This window comes from Sus scrofa, chromosome 1, assembly GCF_000003025.6.
Source record: "Sus scrofa isolate TJ Tabasco breed Duroc chromosome 1, Sscrofa11.1, whole genome shotgun sequence".
Classification (NCBI taxonomy): Eukaryota; Metazoa; Chordata; class Mammalia; order Artiodactyla; family Suidae; genus Sus; species Sus scrofa.
This window is the reverse complement of record NC_010443.5, coordinates 75054618-75082575: the sequence shown is the minus strand read 5'-3', so window position 1 is coordinate 75082575 and position 27958 is coordinate 75054618. Positions and strand designations below refer to the sequence as shown.

General features: G+C 36.5%; 2 protein-coding genes across 5 annotated transcripts in view; one reads left to right on the top strand and one right to left on the bottom strand.

The window, feature by feature from the left end:
* Positions 1-25845, top strand: part of SESN1 (sestrin 1) — a 113644-nt gene extending 87799 nt beyond the window's left edge. For 2 of the 4 annotated variants that reach the window (XM_021090855.1, XM_021090862.1), the window contains 9 exons: positions 11795-11860; positions 13059-13259; positions 14041-14223; positions 16024-16266; positions 18410-18557; positions 20117-20229; positions 22601-22791; positions 24012-24156; positions 24690-25845. In XM_021090855.1, the coding sequence (XP_020946514.1) occupies positions 11795-11860; positions 13059-13259; positions 14041-14223; positions 16024-16266; positions 18410-18557; positions 20117-20229; positions 22601-22791; positions 24012-24156; positions 24690-24776 (1377 nt within the window). In that variant the 3' untranslated portion in view covers positions 24777-25845. Of the gene's footprint in view, positions 1-3678; positions 3927-11794; positions 11861-13058; positions 13260-14040; positions 14224-16023; positions 16267-18409; positions 18558-20116; positions 20230-22600; positions 22792-24011; positions 24157-24689 lie in introns of those variants that run through there. The other 2 variants (XM_021090868.1, XM_021090872.1) reach the window with 2 other exon arrangements.
* Positions 834-27958, bottom strand: part of ARMC2 (armadillo repeat containing 2) — a 157919-nt gene continuing 130794 nt past the window's right edge. The window contains exon 19 of the mRNA XM_021090841.1: positions 834-4909. Coding sequence (XP_020946500.1) covers positions 4851-4909 — 59 coding nt within the window. The 3' untranslated portion in view covers positions 834-4850. The remainder of the gene's footprint in view (positions 4910-27958) is intronic.

Here is a 27958-nt window from a genome sequence, read left to right as displayed (position 1 = left end):
AATAATATAGTTCTAAAAATTAAAATGAAAAAGTGAAAAAATAGAGGACAAATAAGAGAATATAAAATTAAAGTGCCATGCTAAAAGGATCTCAGTGTACTTAAAACATGATGTTGAAAGGAAAAAAGTGCTTAGCAGACAAGCTATTTAAAAACAAAACAAAACAAAAAAACAAAACAAAAAAAAAACCAGGAAGATATCAGCTAGAGGAGAAAAATCTGGACAAAATTAGTAAGCAGAAGTAATCTTATAAACCAGCATTCATTTCAAATAAAATGGTTAAGATGACAGCAGGTCTTCCCGCCCCCCCACCAAGAATGCTTAAACCACATAAATCTAACAAATCCCACTCCTGCTCTTAAAGGAGTTTTTTGGTTTTACAGCTAAACCCATTGCCCTGTGTATCTAATCAATTATTTAATATAATTTATATTTGAATGAATATATCTACAAATCTGTAGTATTTTAATTCCTTTAGCTAATAAGAAAGTTCCAGGTTTAATATGTGCTCCATGAAAGTGTGATTATACCTTTTGGCCTGATTAGTATTCTTTCTATTAAAATATACCCATTCTTTTTCATGAATTGACTATATTTTTTAAGGTCTTTAGGGAAGAAGAACTTATAACTTGAGATTTGTCTCCTAAAATTTCAAACACAAGAGTATGAGGCATCACTTCCTTTCTCAAAAACTTATTATCATGTTGGAAAGACAAATCTACCTTCATCCCTATACTCTGCCTCATTCTGTTGTTCTTCCCTTGCCAGAATTGCCCCCAAAACCTGCCTAACTCATCTTTCTGCCTCTAGTTTTGTCCCTTCATTGTTTTTCTAAACCTTAGCTGAAATGCAAGTTTGATGTCATTCTACCCTTTATAATTTTTAGTAATTCTATAGTATTCTTAAGAATGAAATTTATAGTCTTTAAAGAATCTTAAGGTTCCCTCCTTATTGTTTATATTTTACCTAAACTCCATCCTCCACTCTCCATATCCTCTGCTCTAGATCTCGATGAACATCCTTTAGCTTCCCTAATGGGTCACCATTCTTAGTCACTCCCTTGCCTCTGGGCCTTTGCATTTCTTGGTTTCTTTGCTTAGAACTCAGTCTCTACTTCCCCAAACCCTCCCCCAATTTTCTTGCCAAGGCCTAATCCTCTAAGTCCTAACTCAAATATTGCTTCCTTCAGGAAGCTGAACTACCACTCCAAATCTGGACTCTAATGCTTCATAGTTGTCTGCTCAGATCAAGTCATTTGACACCACTCTCCTTTTACATGGGTGTATCATCTTGTTCTTGAGAAAATTAGAGTTGAGAACATTACTGCTAATGACATGCAAAAACCTCAGTTGATGTAGTTGAATAAGTTGCAGAGGGAAGGAAATATTTTAGAATTACTGTTACTTCTTGGGCTAGATTTTTGTAAAGAGCTGCTGGTCTATAATGGTAGCCTTTGCTAAATATCAAAAGCATAGTCCTTTCCAATTACTAAGCTGTGCTCAGGAGGTTTATTACATGCTTAGCATTGGGAGTTCATTAGGAATCTGGCCTCCTGATGCAGTGAAATCTTTGGAAAATATACACTTTTTATTGAATGATTGGAAACAAACCATTTCCAATAGTGAAATGTACACAGTGATATTTGCAGGTTAATACAGTTGCTGGGATTCTTGATTAATAAATTTATTTGGAGGCAACCTTTTTATATTGGAGAAGAGTGACTAATTCATAGTTACTGCTCTGACCAAAAGAAGAAAAAGTAGTACTCTCCGAAGAACTCAAGTCAGCCTTTATGGAAACGATAAAGGAATCTTGACATTTAATGGCTTGATGGTCCTCAGTAAGCCACTGAATTAGAATATATTAAAATTATTTTTCTTTTTAGGTAAGGCAGCATCAAAGTAAGCTGAAACTTTCTGGGAAAAAAAAAGAAATCCTAACTGGAGCTTCCTATACAATTTCAATATATGCTTCAATAAATATTAAGCACTAAGTATCAAATACAAATATATATATACGTGTACATACACAATTTTCAGTTTTAATCTTCATTTAAATATTTAAATATTTTAAACCATTTTTGCATTTAATTCTTTGTCCTTGTCTCTCTTTAAAAAATAGAAAGGTGAACATTCTTCACTTTGTAAATGACATAATTTTGATGTCACAGACGAGGTTATGTCCTACTAGACAACTAATGCCCACTGTTTTATTCTTTCCAGAAAATAAAATCACAGCTCAACCCTTATAGAACCATAGTCACCATTTTTCATATGCTTTCCTCATTAAATAGCTTTATAGCTCTCAACACCTATGTCAAGTGCATTTATGTTTCCAAATTGTTAATCTACAAGCAGTTTATCTTGGGTATGTCATATTGCTGCAAACTGGATGATTTACTGGTTTATTTTTTCCTATTTGTTTACTTGCGGCTGAGTGGGCATTTGTTTATCTGTTTGTTTTCATGGCAATGCTCAGAGGAAGAGAGCTGGAAGTCTGTAGCCATTCTATGTTAATATTAACTTCAAATTGCTTTTCTTGACCAGCAAAAATATTTGGGGTGATTTAGCAATTTGTAGAAGTGTATGAGAACATACCGCAGTATCTTACTTATCTGGAGAAGGTAAAAGTAACCATTTTAAACTGCTACTTTTAAGAGCTAAAAGAGTAACTTAGTCTTCTCTAAGACATTGTAACTTCATTCCTAGAACAAACTTAGTTTATGAACCCTGGTTCTGTGTCTTAAACTCCACTTGTTTCCTTCAGTCAGAATGTTCTTCTTCCTCTTCTTTTTAAATCTGAGCATGTAAGCTCAGGGCAAACATGCAAAGAGAGATCTAATTCAGGAGTTGATTTTTAAAAAGAAGTTAATGGAACCATGTAAGGAAATGGTGTTGATACAGGATCTGAGAAATTTGTTTTCTAGATCCAACAATGTTAGTTCTTTTTTGTTCCTTTAAAACCTGTTTTCTCAAGTTCCAGATTTCAGAGAGAAAAATTATTTCTTTAGAACCCAGGGTGCTTATGAGGGAATATTAGAAATTTTAAAGCTTTTAAATATACTTAGAAAAAAGAAAATTTAGAGATCTGTTACCAAGGCTTATTATCTGTGTAGGACAGTAGTATTTATATTTCTGCATAGCTTACCGAAAATAATTTTACACTGAATATAGGTCACCGTCTCTTGTTTCTGCATTCTGCAGCCCATTCAGCATTGTTTGGGTATTATTGGAAAGAAAGAAGGGAAATATCAAGTTGTCTATAAAGTGTGAAGCGAGCTTGATTGTTCATGGTGGTGTCAGGGTCAGCTTAGAGGTGGGTTGCTCTTTGGCTCTAGATAAATAGACCCAAGAGGGTGGAGGGAAGGCAGGTTCTCCGCTGCTGATGCTGGCGACCCTGGCACTGAAGCCCGACGGCTCGCGCCGCACCTTCTAGCCACAGCGCACGCTCACCTCCAGGCAGACCGAGCCTGCTCAGGACCTGAGCATTAGCTCGCAGGAGGAGCTCTGCCCCTGGAGGTTGTTTTTCGCCGGGTGGCGTCAGACCGCCTCCCTTCGTCCCCGCACCCCATCCAGTGCCCGCCCCTCTGCGCCAAGGGGGCGGGGCTCCGCGGCGCTGCGGGTCTGCATTGGCGCGCGCGGCCGTCGAGTCGGCAGAGTGATGGTGGGGGCGGGGCCGCGTGCCTTGTTTGTTTGCGCCGCCCGGCAGTCAGAGCAGACTGAGGCGCTTCAGCTCAGAGCTTCCCGGCCTCGCAGCGCTTGCCTCCTCCGCGGCACGGCGGCTGCTCTGCGCGACCGCTGCTGTCCCCGCGCCGACATGCGCCTGGCCACAACCGCGAACGAGGCGTACACGGCCTCACTGACCGTCTCGGAGCTGCTGTGCTGCAAGCAGTGTGGCGGCAGCCGCGGCCAGGAGGAGGTATCCGGGTGAGGGACTGGGCGGGCGGGCGGTACCGGCCGAGCTGCCTGGGCTACAGGGAGGTCTTGCCGCTTCCCCACCTTTGCACCCTAACGGCTTCGGAGAGCGCTCTCCCGGGAGGGCGCCCCTGCAGCCACCTCTGGGTCTGCCGCCCTGCCCGGCGGGGGCGTCGCGGGCTGGCCCGCGCCCCTCAGGTGAAGAGGCGGCCAGTGGTGGGAGGGGGATGTTTGCCACAGAAGGAGCTGCGGCTGCAAGAGACAGCTGTCCCGGTCATTTAAATGCAAGTCTCCAAAGCGTCAATAACGTGGTCTTCTGTACAAGTCTCCACAAGTCAGCGAGTGAACAAAGCTGGAGACTGTGAACAGCCTGTGGATTTTTCTCCTCACTGCCTTGTCAGAATATTATTCGGTGACCCTCACTCTCTGCCTCCTACTGAAAGGAAAAGAATACATTTGAGTCAGTTAAAAGATGATGCTGCCTAGAATAAGTGTGTTCTGCCAGCTCTATGACGTTATGCACAGCGTTCACTCTTGTTTATAAAACTATCTGTTTTGTGTCTGAATTGGCCTTCAGAGAGAGCCGTTTTAACATTTTATATTTTCCTGAGTGGTTGCAAATAGAGCACCGTTTGAAAGTTACTAAAACAACTTTAACTCGAACCCTTAAAGGTTTTGATTTAAAAGGTGACGAGGGAGAAAGAAGAGAAATATTCATTAAATTTTTAATTGAAATCGTTATTTGTAAATATCGACTTCATTCAAGAAACCCGTAAATACAAGGTAATTTCTCTGCAGCATTGCCCACTAAAATGACTCAATGTTAGTATTTATTTATTTTTTGTAAATGGAATCTATGTTATGAGTATTCTGCATATATTCATATAAACATAGACACTTTCTCATGAAGGATATAGAACATCAAATACTTTTTTCCTACATTTTAACATTCATGGATACATACTGTGTTCCTTGTTTCCAGATAATACAACAACCTAAAAAAAAAAAAAAAAAAAAAGTCTCATAACTGTTGCTTTGAAACTTTACCAAGGAGAGAAAACTGTGTGAAAGTGTTGAAATAGCATTTATAATTTCTGTTTGCAGGCCATAACAGATCTTTTCAAATTTTGAGTAGGAGTGACCCCCAATCATCTGTTATTTCTGGTGGTATTTGTGTGCAGAATCCTGGTTCTTAGCCAGATCTGCAATCTCTAAACATAGCCATGTAAACTGGTAGATAGATACATTTTAGTTTATTCATTGATTACAGTGCCTATGGGATTGGGTTCAGGAGACCAGGAAGTTTTGTATAGTTGTATTTCATTTTTAAAACAGCCAACATGTGGGAAGATGAATTAGGAAGCAGTGCTTGATAGGAAAACTATTCACTTTACAAAAGAATAACACAGTGCTTTCAAATAGCAAGCTTCCACAGTACCTTTAAATTAAACACTTTCCAGGAATGTGACTAAAGTATGGGACACCCATACGGTGTAAATCAATCTTATAAATCCTGTACTTTGAAGTCTGGAGTTTTAATCTTTCTAGAATGTAGTTCACAGAGGACCAGACACTGGAAAAAGAGATACCTAAACTTCCAATATTCCTAAATTCCATATGAGTCAATGAAAAATTTAGAAGAAGCACTAGAACATGTTGTTACAGTAGGACTCTTTCTTTGTAATGCTTATAGATTTCTTCATTTCTATTTAAAAATTTCAGATGCCAAAAGGCTAGTACCCAGCTATAAGCAGTGATTCTTATAAACAAGGGAGAGTGGGATGGGAATTTTTTACACAGTATATTTTTGCCTTGTTGAAATGTATTTCAAAAAGAACCGCTTTTGTAATTTTTAAAAAAATCAAAATTAGGAGTTCCTGCTGTGGAGGCGTAGTGGGTTAAGGATCCGACTGCAGCTGCTCGGATCGTTGCAGAGGTGTTGGTTCAGTCCCCAGCCCAGCGCAGTGGGTTAAAAGGATCCAGCATTGCCACAGCTGCGGCACAGGTCACACCTGTATCTGGGATTCAGTCCCTGGAACTGCCATATGCTGTGGATGTGGTCCCCCCCCAAAAAAAATCGAAGTTAATATCAGTGTTCTGCTTATCAGTATTAAAACATCTAGATAGTTTAAAAATGCACCAAATGCAGTGAGAAAAGTAGGATTATTCAAGAGATGATTATTTTTACTTTTCAATTTGTTTTGCAAATGGATAGATACCATAAACCAACAAATGCTTTCATTTAGCATTTGTGGTAAGTTGTTCATTTTTTGCTTAAGCATATTCATATAGATTCTTAAATGTATCTTTGCCAAATTTGAAAAATCTCATTAGAACAGTACGTTCAATAAACACTGATTCATACAGTGATACATGACATACATAGTCGTTCTGTGCTACTGTCAACATGTGCTAAGAATTTTCATACTGTGAAAATAAGTGTGTTTGTATTACACACTGGTGAGGAAGCAGATACCATGTCAGAGATTTGAAGCAATGTTGTGATATCTCTTTCAGAGATTCTGATTAGGAGGATTGCTGAGAGGATAGGACTGTTAGTTCCCATGTTAATTTTCCCAGCCACACCTTCACCAAGAGCCTGTGAGGTTTGGGCTGTGATTAGCATCTACATCTGCTTCTTAAGAAGGCCATTTGCTTAGCAAGTTCTGCTTCCTTGAATCTAGATTGGCCAAAATTTGTTCAAAGTCTATAACTCAATTTTTTACAGCTTCATATGAAAGCATAATTGAAGTAACCTTTAGGAAGTTACAAAATGCACTTTTGGTTACCAACACACCATTAAAGACTTGTAGTGCCTTTTTCTTTTTAAAATCAACGTCTGTTAGAAAATAGGATAACAACTAATTTGTCATGTGACTAGGAAAAGCAGTGTTTCAAAAATGAGTTTTCCAGAAAATTGAAATTCTAAAGGGTTAACCCTTTAGAAACCAAGAATGGTATTATATAATCACAATAGCATCTATCATCTAAAAACGCCTTTAGGTTATTAAAAAACAAAAAACAACCAAAAAACTCTTAAAGAGGCTCAAAAGAATAATTAATTAAAGACATCAGCTCTAGAACCAGACATCCTGGCTGTTTTCAAGAAAATTGTCACCTGTTTACTTTTCCCAGGAGATAGAGCTCATTTTGTATGCAATGGGAGTCTATAAAGAATCAATGATCTGCTTCCTGACATTGTCTGGATTGGGATAAATTGGTATGAAATCTCAGAACTCATTAAGAACACCCTAGATCAACCTTTTTGTCTTCCCTTAGGGATAAGATTAAGCAGAAAAAAAATCATGTCATGTTTTTGTATCCTTCTTATTTATTTAGTCTATTAACTAAGAAAAAACAAAAGACAATTTTTGAGCCTCGCCTCTAAAATGTAGAAGAATAAGTTGATGCGAATCTAAAACACACATCTAGAACAGCAGCAACTGTATTTCCCATCATATCCATCTTTTTTTTTTTTTTTTTTTTTTCTTTTTAGGACTGTACCCATGGCATATGGAAGTTCCCAGGTTAGGGGTTGAATCTGAGATGGAGCTACTGGCCTATGCCATAGCCATAGCAATACTGGATCCTTAACCCACTGAGAAAGGCCAGGGATCGAACCCCGCATCCTCATGGATACTATTCAAGTTCATCACCGCTGAGCCATGAAGGGAACTCCCCATTATGTCCATATTGATCAACCCCTTCTGTTTGGGAAAGACTTGATTTTTAAAAATCTTTTAGTATCCCACCCCTTCCTCCCCCTTCTGTTTCCCTTTCTACTTTTAGGGAATGGAATAAGCACCTCACAACCTCTTCAGCTTAGTAGGAAGTTGACCTGGGTAGTCCAAGTGTGAACTGGGTAAAATTCCATTTTACCTAGAACTAGTCTTAGGTAAAATAATGAAAGTGGAGTCCTGAATGTCAGAGACTTATTTCCATTCCTTTCATTTCTTCAGTTTTTCTATTCTTTTGTCCCTAGCTTTCTTGTCAGACTATTATCTCATCAAGGGATAAATGTGATCTTAACACTAAGAGGTTATTAGCATACTGGGTCTATCATCCATTCCTAAGAATGTTTGCATTTTCTTAACATCCTGTTTTAAAACATAATTTTTAACTCTGAAAGAATGTATTTCTAAAGGAACTCCGAAGGAAAGATTTGACCTTTGAAGGTAAGGAAGAGGAAAGACAATGATACCAATATGGCCAGTAATTTTACCAATATGGCTACTAATTTTAGCTGTTGGGTTGGACTTTAAAAGACTTAAAAATTATATAGGACCATTGCGAAAGACCCCTGGCATGCCTCTAGGAAAGTATTCCATTTTTAAAACATTGATAGCCACTTTCTTGGCATTGTAAAGCTATTGTTTTGTAATAGTTTGATATATAAACTATCTATTTGGTAGAGAAATAAAACCAAAATAATGTACTTCAACCTTTTGTTTTGAGGCCCATATGCTAGCAATCTGGCCTTATTTTTAAAAATACACACACTATACACATGCTGCTGATGTATTTGTAGGATAAAGTCCTAGAAATGGAATTGCTAAGTTTTTTTTTTTTCTCTTCCCTTACAAATAGTAACACAATATATACATATTATGCACTTTGCTTTTTTCTCCTGCAGAGTATATTTTAGAGATCTTTTAAAGCCAACCCATATTGAACTGTTCATTCCTTGTAGGGACTTCATGCTGTTCTAGTCTGTGGTCCTATTAAACTTTTTTGAAACAATCCTCTACTGATGGGCACTCAGGTTGTTTGTTTATGGCCACACCCACAGCATATGGAAATTCCTGGTTCAGGGATCAAATCCGAGCCACAGCTGCAGCAGTGCTAGATCCATTAACCCACTGTGCCAGCTGGGGACTGACCCCACCTGCTGCAGTTGGATTCTTAACCCACTGTACCACATTGGGTACTCTTAGTGTTTTATATCTTGTACTATTAGAAACAACGTTGGAATGATTATACTTTTACATATTTCAGAAATGTGAGTATAGGTTAATGTTAAACATGGAATTGTTGACTAAAGTATGTAACCTAAATTTCGATCGGTATTTCAAATTGCTCTCTAGAGGTTGCAGTAATTTATACTCCTTATATATATATATTTAAATTTTTGATCTTTTTAGGGCCACACCTGTGGCATATGGAAGTTCCAAGGTTAGGGGTCGAATCAGAGCTGCAGCTGTCAGCCAACACCATAACCACAGCAATGCCAGTTCTGAGCCGCATCTGTGACCTACACCACAGCTCACGGCAATGCTGGATCCTTTAACCCACTGAGCAAGCCCAAGGAGACCTGCATCCTCATAGATACTAGTTGGTTTCATTACTGCTGAGCCACAAGGGGAACTCCACACTCCTCATATAGTTCTTGATCATTTTTCCTCACACTTCAGAACACTCCCATTAGAAATGTATAAGTGCAGTGGAAATGAAACTGATTAGTACCCATGAGGATGTGGGTTCAAACCCTGGCCTCACTTACTGGGTTAAGTATCTGTGGCTGTGGTGTAGGCCAGCAGCTGTAGCTCTGATTTGACCCCTAGCCTGGGATCTACCATATGCTGTGGGGCCCTAAAAGGCAAAAAAAAAAAAAAAAAAAGGAAAGAAAAGAAACAAAATGAAATGTATAAGCAATGAATGGCTGTTTCTCTACCTCCTCTCCAACGCAGCCTATCATCAAACTTTTTAAGTTTTACTGAAGTATAGTTAATTTACAAGGGTGATACTTTCTGCTGTACAACAAAGTGATATGTTTAATTTTCCAATATGAAAGTCTTTATGTCATCAATTTATCAATCTGAAATTATTTTATGACTTCTGGGTTTTGTGGCATTCTTGGGCCTAACTCCATGAGTGTTTTTTTTTCTGGTACTATACTGTTGTTTTTTTTTGGGGGGGGGGGTTTCACTTACGTCTGATTTATCGTTTAGTAAAGTATGAGTTAGGACTGCAGTTTCACTTTTTCCTGACTGGCTCTCCAGTTGTATCAAGATCATTGTTTGTTTGTTTGTTTGTTTTAGCTTTTTAGGACCCCATCTGTGGCGTATGGAAATTCCCAGGAGCTGTAGCTGCTGGCCTACACCATGGCTTATGGCAGCGCTGGATCCTTAACCCACTGAGTGAGGCCAGAGCTTGAACCTACATCCTTATGGAAACTAGTTGGACTCATTAGTACTGAGCCATGACCGGAACTCCCAAGATCATTTATTTCATAATCCATTTCTCCCCCATTTGAAGCCACCTTTTATATACTAAAGCCATCAAAATGGTGTCTCTTAGGTATAAAATTAATAAAAGCCCATGAAATAGGTGTTTTGATAAAATGCATTTTAAATAAGATAGTAAAGTAAATGAAAAAAAAATTTTAAAGAAATTACTATTACATAAATAGTAATTTTTAGCCTCAAAGTTTATTTTGTTTGATAGGTATATAGTTGAATCAGAAATTCAGCAGTTAGGCTAGGAGTCATCATTTCATATAAACAGCTGCATTTATGCCAAAATGATGTTTTAAATAGCAGGAATGTGGGCTTTTTCCCTTACATTTGTTATAGGATAGACATATACATGGCCTAACCAGTGAATTTAGTGCCTCCCCTATGGTTATTAGACATTCTTGTCTTAGGTATAAGTGTAGAGTTATCAGAGTAAGAAATCACTGGCCTCTGATATAAGATTATTGGAAGCATATATAAAAATTTAGGCTTAGTTGGCAAATAGAGTGTACTTTGAATATGAATATTGAGTTCTCCTAATTAGGATTCTATTCCATTTTGTCCTGCCTGCTTAATTTTTTAAAATGTATTCTGCTCAAAAGGTTTTCATTTACTTGGACCAGATTTCTTGAATTGCTGCCACATGTCCTTCTCTCCCTCCCTCCCCCCCCCCCGCCCCCATCTTTTTCTTCTTTTAAAAGGAAAGCATCTGGTTATATCACAAAGAACTTTAGGAAGCAGTAGAGAGAGGGTGAAGTAATAGTTGTTTGTAATATATAAGCAAGGATTAATATTTGATTATTAAAGGTCGGGGGGTTGTTTGTTTCGAGACTAAATTGATAGAACATGGACCTGTAAAAAAAAAAATAAGTTGAATTATATTTTGGTTTTGTTTCTATAAGCACACTTACTGAGGGAAAAGATAGAAGCTTTAAGATTAGATTGTCAGTTTTTGTTAACCACACTACACTGTCACATAAAGTATAGAATTCTAGGTTCACTATGTCAAAAGGCAGAAAACCTTATTTTTTAATTAGTTGAGCTCCTCTAAAATATTAGCAAAGTTGATGAGATCCTATAAATTAAAAATTTAAGGAAAACTCAAAATTAATTTCTCATAGAAATTATGTCCTACGTACTTTTGTGGATTTAGAGAAGTTTAATTTTTCATAAAATTTCTGTTCTTTTGAAGTGTTATTATAGATGTAATAATAATTATACTTCTTTCACTTTAAGACATCTAGGTAGAGAATACTGTTTTTTCATTTCCTGACAAGATGAACAGGGATTGATATTTTGGTTGGTTGGGTTTTGGATGTACAAACACATTGGTCTTATTTTGTATCACTGACAATCCACAGAGTTGGCTGCTGTGTGCTGAACTTTCTGTTCTAGACTTTCTGCCAAGTACTTTATGCAAAACTCTGGTTTTAGTGAAACAGGTTTTATTGTTTTTAGTCAGAGTCATAAACTGTTGTCAGCTATGTGATGCAAACAGAGGAATTGGTATGTATATATGGCCCTGAAAACAAACCACCGAAACAAGCCTGTCTCTGTTCAACTGGCTGTTTTTCCCTTCCATTCCTGTAGCCTCAATTCATGTTGTTTACTGCTGGAGGCCTGAGATGGTGTAATTTTCTTTTCTAGGAACTTGGAATTAGAATTCCTCGACCACTAGGACACGGACCAAGTAGATTCATCCCAGAAAAGGAGGTATGTTGTTTGTAAAAGTACATAGTGAACTGTATGCTTTTAAGGAAGAGCTTTCATGACCCACTTCTTGGCATCTGAACAGCTGCTGGTCAACAATATGCAACAGAGCTGATCACAGTTAATCATCATGCTTTGGCAGTGAATCAGTGAGATTAGAAAGCTGTTATAGTCATGTTGATTTCTACTATTTTGTGATGCTTTTCTAACACCCAGATTTAATCGAGGAAAGGCAAGACTTGTTTTTGACCAGTGATGTGCCACCTGCTTATATTCAGATGTTGTTGAGGTGTGCCCATAAGCTGAGTTACTTGGTCTTGGCAAACTTGGTATCAGTGCTAGATTGGATCTTTAATACTAAATATGTAATGCTCCTATGCTTTGTTTTCACAAGAATTGTTTGCTGTTAGTTAATTTTGGTTCTCCTTAAATTAAGGGAGAGTAGGTGTTGTTTAAAGGAGAGGCATTAGTGTCTGTTTGCAGGCTCTGCAAGTTTGATCATCTAAATCTTGCTTCTTTATCTGGATTCTGGCCAAGCCTGCAAACAGCTTATCTAGATGACCTTTAATGTTTGACATTTGTTGTTTCTCCCCTACTACAAGATATGCGACTGTTTATTCTTCTGTCTTGCTACTAGTTGAGTTAAATTTGTAGAATTATAATCTTCCTTTTTTTCCCCTTTCCTGACCATACCTAGAGTTCATGGAAGTTCCTGGGCAGGGATTGAACCCAGGCCACAGCAGCAATCTGAGCTGCTGCAGTGATGCCAGATCCATAACCCACTAAGCCATAAGAGAACCCCTAACTTCTTTTTCTTAAGCTCATTTTATTTTTTTATGGCCACACCCATATAATATGGAAGATCCCTGGCCAGGGAATTGAATCTGAGCTGTATCTGAGAACTGCCTTGCAGTTGCAGCAACTCCAGATCCTTTAACCTACTGAACTGGGCTGGGTGTCCAACCCACACCTCCACAGAGACCTGAGCAGCTGCAGTCAGAGTCTTATCCCACTGTGCCAAAGTGGAAACTCCTCTTAAGCCAATTTTAATCTGCTTCTACAGTCCTCTGCTCTACCAGCTGAGTTATCAAAGAGCGCTAATCTGCCTCTAAATGACACTTAGAATGCAGTGCATGCATACTTTCTTTCTTCTAACACCAATTTACAATCTCTGTAACCATGGCTTTCCTCTCTTATACAGATTCTCCAAGTGGGGAGTGAAGACGCACAGATGCATACTTTATTTGCAGATTCTTTTGCTGCTTTGGGTCGTCTGGATAATATTACCTTAGTGATGGTTTTTCACCCACAATATTTAGAAAGTTTTTTAAAAACTCAACACTATCTACTGCAAATGGATGGCCCATTACCCCTGCATTATCGGCACTACATTGGAATAATGGTTTGTAAACATTCAGTGAAAATTTATTTCTGCCTGCTTTATTAATCTTTTAAAGAGATGGTTAATACTTAAAACAAAGGAATAAACACTTATATGCTAACTTCTAATTGGATTCCTGTTAGGTAGTATCTGTTTTTCCTCTTTCTAAATAAGTATGCTCTCACGTATAACAGAAAAGGAAATATATATTTATACTCCCTTGAGAACTCTTTTCTATTAAATAAGAGAAAAAGTAGATACTCATGTCGCAACAGAAGAAAGGGTGGGGAAAAAAACTGTAACTGCAATGTATACATCTAAGGATGACCTGACCCCCTTGCTGTACAGTGGGAAAATAATAATAAAAAAAAAAAAAATCATAGGCTTTGGAAAAAAAAAAAAAAAAAAGAAAAAGTAGAATACAAGATTATTTCACTATTATAAATAGTTGACTGACATAAGTAGAGGTATTTATGTTCAGTTTATAGGTAATATTCCATTGTTTTATGGTTGGCATCTTAATTGAAGTTTTCTTAATCCAAGGTTCTGACAGTAGGTATATAATAAAATTTTCTAAAGTTCAAATAGATATTTTGTTCTTGAGATATTTCTAAGATGCTTTCTATGGTGTATGTGAATTTTTACATGTTTTGTATGAAAACTTCATCTCTCTAGCATATGAAAAACTTGAAACCATACTAATCAAAAACTTAATTAGCTGTTTTACTTATTATAAAGAAAAAAGATTTGTAGTTGTTCAAGATTTTAATATTTATAGAGTAATTTTGTTTGTTTTTTTAAGGCTGCAGCAAGACATCAGTGCTCCTACTTAGTGAATCTCCATGTAAATGATTTCCTTCATGTTGGTGGTGACCCCAAGTGGCTTAATGGTTTAGAGAATGCTCCTCAAAAACTACAGAATTTAGGAGAACTTAACAAAGTGTTAGCCCATAGGCCTTGGCTTATTACCAAAGAACACATTGAGGTAAGTAGAGACTATATCTAGGGTGTCTTTTTTTTTTTTTTTTTTTAAATTAAGACTGTTTCAACAGCAGTTTTAGTTTTACAGAAAAATGGCACAGAAAGTAGAGTTCCCATATTCTACCCACTACCCCACCCCACAGTTTCTCCTATTTAACTTCTAGCCTTGGTATATACATTTGCTGTAACTGATGGATTAATAATGTCTGTAATTTACATGAGGGATCATTCTTTGTGTTGTACAGTTCTATGGGTTTTAACAAATGTATAATGTCATGTTATCCACCATTACGGTATCGTACATAATAGTCTCACTTCTCTAAAAATCTCCTATGCTTCCGCTTTTCATTTCTCTCCCCTTCCTTCTAAAACTACTGTTCTTTTTACTGTCTCTAAATAGAGGTGGAATCATATAGTATATAGCCTTTTCAAAATAGCTCGTTTTATTTATCAGGAAACATTAAGGTTTCTCCATGGCTTTTCATGACTTGATAGCTCATTTCTTTTTATTGCTGAAAAATACTCCAGTGTATGGATATACCACAGTTTGTTTATCCATTCACCTATTGAAGGAAATCTTGGTTACTCCCAGTTTTTGGCAATTATGAATAAAGCCTCTGCAAACATTCACATGCAGGTTTTTTGGTAGACATAAGTTTTCAACTTAATTGGGTAAATAACTAGGAGTGTGATTGCTGGATTGTATGGTAAGCTTGTATTTATTTTTATTGTATTTTATTTTGGTAAGCTTGTATCTAGCTTTGTAAGAGACTGTCTTCCAAAGTGCCTGTACCAGTTTATGTTCCCACTAGCAATGGATGAGTATTCCTATTGCTCCACATCCTTGTCAGCTTCTGCTGTTATCAGTGTTCTGGATTTTAGCCATTCTGATAGATGTCAAGTGATAACTTGTGTAACTTTGTAAAATACCACATTAAACTAGTTTCTTCCAGTTCTGTTTATTAATAAAGAAGATAGAATAAATAGAATAAAAGATTGACATGGTCTAAAAGAATCTGCCATGCAGTAGAAATTCTTAAAAATACAACATATTTTTGACATTGTTTTAGAAAACATTCTAGATACTTTTATATAATTAAAGCATCTTTTATCAAGATTCAGAATTCATATATGATAATGCATTTTCATACTGTCTAGTAATGTAAAATTATACAATATTATAAAATAGATAATGATGCAGAAGGGATGCAGATTTATAAGACCTTAAAGAATTATAGACTTTACCTGGAGCATAATTTTTTACATAAATATAATTTGATGATTTAAGAGTATTTGTAGTCAAGTTGTTTAAATCCCTATCTTAAAAATTCCTTGAGGATGCCTGATAATAAAGAAAAACGCAGGCATATTTTACACTGTAGCTTCTATTTTAACACAAATATATGTGGTTTGAGACTTTGAACTAACAACATAGTTAATGCATTTAAAACTATCATCTGAAATATCACAACTGCTTTTAAACAAAATCTGTTCTATTATGTTTTAATCTTTTTTTTTTCTATTATACAGCATGATCTCTATTACATTTTTAAATCAGGGTTTCATAAAGTCAAAGTAATAATGAATGAATGTGTCATCATCAGTATATTAAGTTCTATTAGTGAATACATATTCATAAAAGTTAAATGAGCAAATTCTGGGTTCTACATGCCTCAAATTGTAATTTTATCCTAAATTGTATATAGTAATTAATCCTGTTTTCAGTAGATTAAACACCAAGATGAACTACATCCTACCAACACCATACCCCACTGTAAAAATATGTTCTCATTTTTTTCCCAAGGGTCTTTTAAAAGCTGAAGAGCACAGCTGGTCCCTTGCAGAACTGGTACATGCAGTAGTTCTACTCACACACTATCATTCTCTTGCCTCATTCACATTTGGCTGTGGAATCAGTCCAGAAATTCATTGTGATGGTGGCCACACGTTCAGACCTCCTTCTGTTAGTAACTACTGCATCTGTGACATTACAAATGGCAATCACAGTGTGGATGAGATGCAGGTCAACTCAGCAGGAAATGTTTCGGTAAGTATCTGTTATAGAACTATCTTAAGACTAATCACAGGAATTGCTGTTGTATTATTTTTTCATTTGACTTCTTAGAAAGTCTAGTCTAAACAAATTAGGTCCCCCTACCTGTTCATTCAGCAAGTATTTATAGAATGCGTCCAAATGCTCAGCACTAGTCTGGTGCTAAGAGACATACAAGATTGTAAGACCGTCTAGGAGGTTACATTTGAATAATTTTAGGATCAGAAGCCACCAGCACGTGCCTCATCAGAGCCCACCAGTACTGAATGGCTACTGCGTGAGATGAGGGGGGACTAAGAACAGTGGAATGTGGTGGTAGAAACTCCCTGAGGCTGATCACGACCTTTTCTTCTCTTCTGCACAAAAGAAATGGTCTGTTTTCTTAATTGTTTATCTTTTAGGAAAGTTAATCCGCCTTGATCTGGAAATTTCTCCTTATAAGACACTTCATGGTTAACTTCTTACAAATACATATAAAGTGAATGTAAATTTATTAAAATGCTTTTACCTCTATTCTTTCTCATCTCTGGCTGTTATATTTTCTCATTGTTATTCCTTTGAAACAGATCAGAATGAGTTGAATTTTCTATAAGCAGATTTTAATTCCTGTATGTGATGAGTTAAAATTCCCTCTGCATTCTTTTGCTGTAGTGAAAGACCAAGGGCTTATATTTCCAAAGAGAAATCACAGAAACATTAAAAACTTCTGAATAATTTGCACAGATTTTCTCAGTTATATTATTCCTTTGAAGCAGATTTGGACAGGTTCAATTTATATATTTGACTTTAATGTATATATTTTACTGCTGACAAGTTATCTAACATCTAAATAAAAGTCAAAAACAAGGTTATAATAAAGTTTAAAAGAAATGTCTCTAAAGAGGTAAAAGGCCTAGTACATTACTTGGCATTTATCAGATGCTAAATAAGAGGTAGTATTTACATATGTTGAGATAAGCACAGGAAGGAAAATAATTATCCCAAGGTTGAACGCTGTGCTCTGCTGACAAGGCCCAAAATCATCAGTTTCACCCTCTACTGAGCTATCTGGATTCATGTTACAGGCCTGCATCTGACCACTTATTTTCAAAGTTTAGAGGTTATGAGATGGCCTGAGGGAGAGTTTATCAGTTGCTAGGATGCTTAGAGTTGGATTGTTGTCCTTTCCCACCTTTGATTAACAAGGCTAAAGAAAAAGCACTGTTCCTAGTTATCCTTCTATTAAATGAAATAGTGAAATAATAGAACTTTTAGAAATTTCTCTAGTAGGGAGTTCCCGTTGTGGCTCAGGGGAAACGAATCTAATATCCATGAGGAAACCGGTTCCATCCCTGGCCTTGCTCAGTGGGTTAAGGCTCCAGCGTTGTCATGAGCTGTGGTGTAGGTCGCAGATGCGGCTCAGATCTGGCGTTGCTGTGGCTGAGGCATAAACCAAAGGCTGCCTCTCCGATTTGACCCCTAGCCTGGGAACCTCCATATGCCATGGATGCATCCCTAAAAAGACCAAAAAAAAAAAAAAAAAAAAAAAAACCAAAAAACAAAACAAAAAAAAAACTTCTCTAGTAGATAAGCTCCCTATCCCCAGGTGTTAAGAATTTTTTAGCAATAAATATTTTTAAATTAGGGTATGTACTTTTTTAAAAAAAGACATAATGTGATTGTACACTTAATATAGTATAAACAAACATAACTTTTATATACACTGGAAAACCAAAAAATTCATGTGACTTGCTTTATTGCAATACTTGCTTTATTGCAGTGGTTTGGAATTGAATCCACGTTATATCTGAGGTATGCCTATATATTGACAATATGCCCTGTGTACAGAGTTGATACAAAACCACTTATACTTTGTGTGTCTTATTTGTTTAAATGATTAAGCAAGTAAAAGTTTAACTCTTAAATGTTCAGTTCTGTTTTAAATTGACATATACTATTAAATTTTAATTTTTAAAACTTAGCATTAACAGTAATGACATTACTAATTTTAAAAGGTAAAACAGTAAAATGTGTTCTTAAAATCATTTTTCTCATTTTAAAATTTTGCGTATCTTTATATATAATAGGCCAAGACAATTTTTGATTCATTTGTGTGCATTAAAATTATAAGATCTACTTTCTTGGACTTTCTCTTTAGGTAAGTGATTCCTTCTTTGAGGTCGAAGCCCTCATGGAAAAGATGAAGCAATTACAGGAATGTCGAGATGAAGAAGAGGCGAGTCAGGAAGAGATGGCTTCACGTTTTGAAATAGAAAAAAGAGAGAGCATGTTTGTCTTCTCTTCAGGTAAAAGTAACCATTACATAGTCAATAGAATGTCTCCTGCTTACATAAAAGAACCCAATCTTTTATTTAAGATAATTTACGTAAAAGTTTTAAAACATCAATCCAAGTAGGTCTTTCCTTTTAGAGAGGCCCCTGTATAGGTATTCCTACTTGTAAATCAGGCCACCTAGAAAAGGAAGTTATAGTGAAAATAGCAAGCACTAGAGTAAGAGGACATTTGATTTGGGTTCTAAAATTCAGTGCTGGGAGTTCCCGTCATGGCTCAGTGGTAACAAACCCGACCAGCATCCACGAGGACGCAGGTTCAATCCCTGGCCTCACTCAGTGAGTAAAGGATCCGGCATTGCCGAGGGCTGTGGTGTAGGTCATAGACATGGCTCGGATCCTGCGTTGCTTTGGCTATGGGGTAGGCCAGCAGCTGTAGCTCTGATTCAACCCCTAGCCTGGGAACTAACTTAGGCTGCGGGGGTGCGGCCCTAAAAATACAATGACAACAACAGTAACAACAATTATAATAATAAATTCACTGCTAATAGGCTTTGTGAATGTAATTTTGTGAATGTTAAACAACATTGAGTGCTCCTTTTTTCCTCTTCTTTAAAATGAGGAAATTCTGTTCATGAAGGCCCGAGCTTGCTTCCAGCTTTAAAATTCTATGATTTGTGAAAAGGAGCTACTTACAGGACCACTAACAGCAACCTAAATCCTTTATGTCTGGCCTTTATCAAATGTAGGCTAAAGAATTTAATATGTACACTAGATAATTTAAAAGAAGAAAGTTAATAAAGGGTCTCGAAATGTATTTTGACAGTAATACAGTGAGAGAAAGAGTATATGTTACAAGCAAATTTCTTAATAGCACAGAAAAAATTGATATTAATGGAGGCTGGATGTTAGCTTGAGATGGATGTTAGCTTGAGATGTTAGCTTTTTCCTTGAGAAGTCTTTGAGTCTGTTTACTTGAAACTATAATCTCATTGACTTGTAAACATGAAGATAATCCAGAAAGGTTTAGAGCAGTGCAGGAAACAATGTAAAAAATGACATACAGAAACTCTTTCCTTTATTCATCATTCTAGAATTGTTTCTAGGACCTTTGAGCTGTTAGATTGTTTTATATACTGTATGACTTAATATTCAACCAAAAATAGCAACCAAAAATAGTCTAAGTGCTAAAGTTCCAAGCACAGTTGATTTGTTACTACCATAAAGATTGTTCAAAAGGGTGTTCATATCAAGTTCATATTTTTAAGTAGAACCTTAATATCTAATAAACTGCAGTGGGGACACAGAGGGAGAGAGGATCTATCAAAGAGAGGAGTGAAAAGCATAGAAAAATTCAACCATGAATATTTTTTTATAACAGAGAATCTACTTTTATTATGTTCCATTTACTAGTAAATTATTTCTCTTTACAGTTTTAAGACTTTTAGTTGATATTGGTTACTCAGCATCAGAGAAAGGGTAATCCTATTTTTACTTGTTATAGGTAAAATGAATTTTAGCTAACAACTTGTTTTTGAAAAGCTTTCAATGGCACTTTTTTTTAAATTATTCAGACGATGAAGAAGTTACACCAGCAAGAGATGTATCTCGTCACTTTGAGGATACTAGTTACGGCTATAAGGATTTCTCTAGACATGGAATGCACGTCCCAACATTTCGAGTCCAGGTAAAATGATAACTTCTTGTATGTATGTCATTGGTTAGAACTGTCTCAATCTGACTTCAAATAAGAGCTGTCTGTGGAGTTCCCATTGTGGCTCAGTGGGTTACGAACCTGACTGGTATCCATGAGGATGTGAGTTCGATCCCTGGCTTCACTTGTTGGGTTAAGGATCCAGTGTTGCCATGATCCCTGGCTGGGATCCCATGTTGCTATGGCTACGGTGTAGGCTGACAGCTGCAGCTCCAATTTGACCCCTAGCCTGGGGACTTCCATATGCCGCAGGTGTGGCCCTAAAAAAAAAAAAAAAAGAAAACGTTGTCTGGATTTGAGAACTAGAAAGCATTGCAGAAAGAAGTAACTTGTATGTACACACAGTTCCCTTAGATATATTTATTATATTGTTAAAATTCATAAATCAGTTGCTCAGAATTTAAAACACATTCACCCATAAAACAAAATTATAATGGTGGTTAAGTTCCCACGTGGTATGCAAAAACTCAGTTAAAGGTCATAATATAAACAATAAATAATAGTTTCATGTGAACCAGCTAGCATTTATAGCATTGTTCTATTGAGCCCCAATATTAAAGTGAGACTATTTCTGGCCTGACATACACCAAGCCTGAGTGACAAGAGAAATGTCCTCATAGCATCTCGAGTATGTGTGTGGGGGTGGAAGGGAAAAGGATGAGAAAATCAGAGTGAAAGATGTGCTTAAATTAGGACTTTTAGGAACAGTATATTTTTGTTTTCTTTTTAATTTAGATGAGTTCTTATAGATACCATAGAAAATAAATCATGACAATTACAATATCCTAATTCCCTTTAAAATATAAACCAAATGTCATCTGAAGCAGTAGGAATTTTTGAGGGTTTCAAATTTAAACCTTCAAGAAGATTCACAAAAATAAATGTTACTTCAGAATTAACACCTATCTCTTAGAGTTAATAAAGTTAGTGAAGTGGAGAGTAGAATTATTATTGGTAGACCTAATTTCTTTAGCTCCCAAATCATTGACTTTGAAATACACAGTTAAATTTCCCCAGTATAATTCAGTATGTATTGAGTCCATGCAAACTTAGGGACCCAGTTGTCCTCCAGGATACCAGGCTCCTTCTCTATTTTCACTTTGACAAGAGAAACTGTGCTAAGTGCTTTGCAGGCATGTCTCAGGAGCAACAATACCCATGCCTTCTAGTTCCAGAATAAAAATGGAGAATCATCAATTCGCAAATATTTATTCTGTGCAACAGTTTGTAAGACTGCTGCCAGTTTATCAGTAGAAACATAACTGTAGTTTAAGTGTATTTCCTCAACAGTCTGTTATGTATTTGAGATAGGTAAACATATAATTCAGATGAGTTGATATTGTGAAGGGCTAGTATTGTTATAATTATTTTACCAGAATTATGAAAATATTTGAGAACTAAGGTTTTTTTGTCTTTGCTCAAGGAACCAAAATATTATTTAAGGAGATGAAAAATAGGCACAAGGAAGAGTTACAGAATATTTTACTTGATAATGAAGTTGTGTCATGAAGTATAATAATTACAATTGAAGAGATCATGTGGGCTGGAAATTTCATAGAGGGAGATTAGGATTTGAGAGATTTGAATGGTTTAAAAGCATGGGCACTGTGAGCAGAGGAGACTGTAGGCAATAATTGAGCCTAGGTTGAGAGAGTGAAGGAAGGGATCATAAAGAAATTGCCTGGGCTGCTGAGAGCTTCAAGCAAAGATTCTTCTAATTAGTGGAAAGTTAGTTCAAAATTGATCAGGTTTGTAGGTTTTGACCACAGTGATGGCATAGTATCAAAGAGCTGTTTTAGGAAAGTAAGTATGGGAGCAGCGTAGAAATGAGGGCCTAGTAAGTTTGTTTGAGATGGAAAGAAAGGAGGCAGGGAGATGTAATGTAGGAAAACTAATTAGGAGACTCAATTAATAGGTCTGAGCATTGAGGGGGGTAGGAGGAAAAAGAATGAATGATGTTTATTTTGAATTAAAAATTTACAGAATTTGAAGACCATTTGAATACCTGAATCAATAGAAAAGGAGAGAGGCCTCACAAGATGGGTCATTTCTGGAGGCTGACAGGGGAGACAGAAAAAGCTGAAAATGGATGGCCACCATGTAAGGGGAAGAGATTCTACTGGTTTTTAAACTTGCTGAGTTACAAAACATAACTTTGGAACGTTGCAGTATAGAAATTGAAACATCAAACTGAAGTGCAAGTGCAGCTGGGAGCTAGGGATATACTAAGAAAGGCAGTAGATTTCAACTGCCAGTAATCTCACCTCACCACACAGCAATAGACATAGAACTATACTTGGCCACATTTTTAATTATTCACATTTGTTCTGTTCTCTGTATTTAGGACTATTGTTGGGAAGACCATGGCTATTCTTTGGTAAATCGTCTTTATCCAGATGTGGGACAGTTGATCGATGAAAAATTTCACATTGCTTACAATCTTACTTATAATACGATGGCAATGCACAAAGATGTTGATACCTCAATGCTCAGACGGGCTATTTGGAACTATATTCACTGCATGTTTGGAATAAGGTTAGTCAGTTTTCTTATGTTTATAAAGAGATATTTTCCTTTAGGCTAAATTATTCAGGTGCACCAGCATATTAATATACTCAAAACTATCCCCTCCCTAATAGCTTGTTTTTATGCTTCTTATACTTCAAAAATTTGATTTTTTGCAGCTTTGTGTTTCCTCTCTCCTAGCTAGGCAAGAGAGAGAGTTAGGGATATTTCACGAGTTAAATAACAGATGCCTCCAGGAAAGATGGGGGCAACCAAGCTGGTCCAAGAATGTAAAGGAAAAGAGGCAAAGTTTATGAACATTTGTGGGATCTTTTCTCTTTGTATCATTTTTTATCTTCTGACACATTCATACTTCTACCTTTGTGGAAGAACTACAGTGTTCTTCTAAAGAGTAGCTACGCTCCCATCAAAAACAAAACTTTCATATCCTGACTGGTATTCAGCTATATTATTATGCTGTATAGGCAAAAATAGCCATTATATATCATCTTCTAATATAGACAAGCTCCATGCTCTAGTACTTTCTGATTATTTTAGCTGTAAAGTCAGACTTCCTCTTGGTATTCATTTTATCAGCAGCCAGAGTATTGACTTTACCCTCCTGAATGGTTGTAGAGCCAGCTTTGTAAGAGCTTTCTCCAGTTTCCACTAAAAATCAAATAGGAGACTTCATTCCCTGGATGTTCTAGAAACTGTCACCAGTGGGACAGAGCAGACACAGGTTCCTGTGACCATCGGGGCTTAAAGCAGAACAGCCTCTCTTATTTCTTCCCTCTGAAACATGCCCTCCCCTTTTTTTCTCATATGACCCCAGAAATTCCTGGAGACATGAGAAAAATAATTCTAATTTTTATTTACACAAGTAGACTATATATCATGTAATAGTACCAATAATAAATATTGTCTGATTAATTTGTTAATTTCAGCAATACTCATTAACTTTGTTCCCAGAATTTGTTCGTCAGTGTGGCTGCTTATTCATGATTGTAAACATACTGTTACTTGGGCACTGGCAATTTTTTGTTCATCTCCCTATATTCTCTTTTTCTTGCCCCTTTTTGCTCATTCATCCACCCCAAATTAAACATTGTGAAGCTGTTATTTTGGAGGATGACTGCCTACACAAAGAGAGAAAAAGAAGACAGCTTTTACAATTGATGTCTACACTTTAATAAGAAATCCGCCTATACATCAGAAATATAATAATTCTCACTTTGGTTTTTTAACAGATATGATGATTATGACTATGGTGAAATTAACCAGCTATTGGATCGTAGTTTTAAAGTTTATATCAAAACTGTTGTTTGCACTCCTGAAAAGGTTACCAAAAGAATGTATGATAGCTTCTGGAGGCAGTTCAAGCACTCTGAGAAGGTACGTACCTACTGTGTTTACTGTGTAACTTAGCAGTGATCTTTATTCTCCTTTACCTAATCTAAAGGCTCTCAAACCCTTTCTATCATCCCAGCCAGCCCAGAGAAGAACATTACAGAACAGCTGTCTTAGGTACCCCTTAGAAGGGAACCTCATTATGGTTTAAATTAGAAGAGTAAAGTCAGCTGGCCTGTTTTCAAAGTGCTCCATGGCTGACACTGCTTAAGAGAAAGAAGACAGTCTTTGAACCATCTTTATAGAAATTATTGAATGATGACTTGGCAGGGGAAGTTGTTATTCTCACAGACCTTCAAGAAGAAGTTGATCAAATATAAACTTAAAACATCTATCCAAAAAAGATCAGGTAGCTTTTGTTTTGAGAAATTGATGTTCTGTTCAACAAACTCAGGACCTTTAAGTTATTCAGTGGCACATTTAAACATACATAAATGTTTGGTGTTCATTAGATGCACTGAAAAACTGGTGGTGAATGCTTATACTCTGTCTTAAATGATGATGTGTTTTATATTCAGGTTCATGTTAATCTGCTTCTTATAGAAGCTAGGATGCAAGCAGAACTCCTTTATGCTCTGAGAGCCATTACCCGCTATATGACCTGATGCCTTTCCTCCGTTAAGGATGGTGGAACGATCAGCAGATAGAATCTACAAGGGGAAGGTACTAAGCCCCAGGACCAATGGTAGATAATTCAGAAATCCATTGTGCCATGATTCCTTTAGTTTCTGCTATTTTACTGTGGAAATACCACTGCTGGCACGAGCAGTGAGTGCTTGGCAGCTTTAAGTTTAGAGCTGTGAAGAAGGGCTGCTGTTCACAGTATTTTGCTTTTTGAGTACAAGATGCTGTATAACTGTTTTAATACAGCAAATAGTAATTCTCCAAATCCTGTTGCTTTTATGTTAAAAATAAGATAACAAGAATTGGAGCATGCAAAGAATGGGACTTGGATAATGATGTAAGCTTTTATACATAAAGAATTTTAGATATTGGTGCTGCTATTCTTGCTGGTGGAATGAATAGAGTGGCTGTTCCAGTTAAGCTATTAGAATAAAAGTGAACACTGCTACTATCTGAGCCTACATACATAATTTGTGTGGTTTCAAATTAAACTTGCATATGTGTTAAATTTTTTGCATCTAAAATTACTCACAGCTCAGCAAAGACCATTTTGATGGTAACAGTTCATTTCTTTCATTGTAGTTGTTTTTTTTTTTAATTCAGTTATTGGATGACATTAAATTACAGTGGCATAATTAAAGATTTTCTTTAAAAAGCAATCTTAAATCACAGTGTGTAAATTATATAAGAAAAGCTAGATATGCTGACACAGACACTGGAGGGCAGCTGTCTTGTGCAGTATTTTTGTTTCCAGCACCGAAGTTATGGGAAGTGTTGCTATAGACTGCTGCGCAGTCCCAGGTGTATTCTGCCCCTCTGCTCCTGCCCACCTCATGGTCCCCACTTCAAAGGTTGTGCAGCTCCTTAAATAATAAAGCTGGAAAATATTTTTAGTCAGATTATCAAATTTGATTTACAAAAATGCTAACTTTTGAAACGCAAACAGGCTTGAAAAAATGTATTAAGTACTTTGTATTCTGGAAGTGTGAATTGCTTTTGAGGTCTGTCAGTATTATTGGTATTTTTCAATAAAGAATAATTTTTCTCCAATTTTATGTGCTGTCTCAGTCTTAAAAAATCATGACATCAGTAGCAGTTCTCAGTTTCTATTGACTTTCATTAGCCATCACACTTAAATAATTTTGTAAACAGATGAGAGACTGCCATTAAATGGCCATCTCTTAAAGTCATTTTGAAAGATACAAATAAAAGTTTTATCTTAGACATGACTGGTATGGTCTCATTTTGGACTGAGATGTTGTAGAGGTCAAAGAGAATTAGTAAGGCTTATTAGAAGCAAAGGCTAATTAGGGAGTGACTACAGTACAAAAAAAATGACACTGTCAGACAACTAGAAATAGCCCTAATCAAAGCTGTTATTAATAACTGTTAAATGTATATTAAGCTCAATTTAGTGCCTACAAATTTCTAGTGTGGGGTGGTAGTGGGGAAGCACAATTTTGAACATAGGTGTTACCTACCTTCACGGATATATACCCAGTGAGAAGATAAGACTATTGCCTTACATATAAAATATATTGAAGATAATAGAGAGATATAAAAGCCCATTTCTAGTCAGCCTACAATAATATACAAATGGTCTTAACCTGTTGAATTTTCATCACACCGTTGCCCTTTTCTGCCTACTGCTAGGTTAGTTCATCATAGCAGTACAGGTGAACCCAACAAGGCAGGCTGCACTGGATATAGTTACATTTTTACTCTTTCTCTTTCTGCTCTTTGTTCTTTGCACTTCCTCTTCAAAATACAAAATTTCTAATAGAAGTTCTAATCAGTAGTAGTAGGATGATCACAGAATAAGATCAACTGAATTCATTATCTTATTCCACCAAAGCTTATAACTACTTAGAAATCACAAGTCAAAAAGTAACTTAGAAATCATGAATAAAATGAAAATTTTAATGAGTAAAAAAGTGTGCTTATACCTAAAGTAATAAAGGCATGCCTGTGATACAGAGTTGATGTTTCAGCAACTTCCATTTAACAGGTGTTTCCTGTTACTCAATGTTTTTTCAAAACTAAACACACAGGTTTTCTAATGTTACTATAATCTTTAATAGTTTCCAAAATAACTGGAGAGGGTAAAATAGAATACTCCATGGGCTATCAATCTTTTGAGTTTTTGGTAAAAATTGGGGAACTTTTTTATTAGGCCAAACTTAATTCAGTACTTCTTACTATAAGAATGAAATTATACTATAAACACCTATTGACCACAGTTATTTAAGTTTAATTTCACATAAATAGTGGTGATATTTTTAAGTTAAAATTCATTTTTTACTCCAATGGTTTAGCTATTTCAAATTATTTTGATAACAGACCATTTGTAGACAAATAAAACTTGTTGGATAACCATGTTTTCCATCATTAAGGTACTCTAAAAATGTGTTACATATTTGTTCTCGTGAATATCAAGGGGAAAGCAAAAAAGGTGGATAGGGAGTGACATCACCAATGAAGCTCTGGGTCCTTGTTCCCCAAGGAGACACTGAACTAACAATCCAAGGACCAAAACACCTTTGTGAAAACTTGAGAAACGACGTGGGAAACTACAGCTCAGGCAAACGTGAAACCAGGAGGAGTCTGTGCACCAAAAGGTGTAGGAAAAGTTGGAGCATTTTGCTCATCCTAGCCCTTCCCTCTACCTGCAGGACATGGCACAATTAAGAGAGAACTTCCAATTCCTGGCTCCTCCTTTGAGACAGAAATGAAAAAGGTGAAGTTGTATGCAATATTCTGGTTTGGATGGGGGCTGTTTGAGGGACTAACTTCTGTCTCACCTGATTTGGAGCACTAGTGGGAGAGGCGGCATGGCTTGCATGTTGGTTAGAGACCACTGAAAACAGGAGTACAGAGGTTGTTAGAGCAGCAGGGAGTCTACAGTTCCACAGGCAGGTTCAGGGGATCCAAGAGAGTACAGACAGGAATACAGTAGAAATTGAAACAGGAAAAGCTCCTGAGAAGAAATAAATTAGGACAGAATAAAAGCATATACACATGTCCAAAGAAGATACATTCCTAGGTATGGTAGCTAGTTTTCAAATGCCCAAATCTGAAAGAAGTTTACAAATCATATAAAGAAATAGGAGAACATAGCAAGATCTAAGAAATACCCGGAAACAAACCCTAAAGCAGTGAAGAT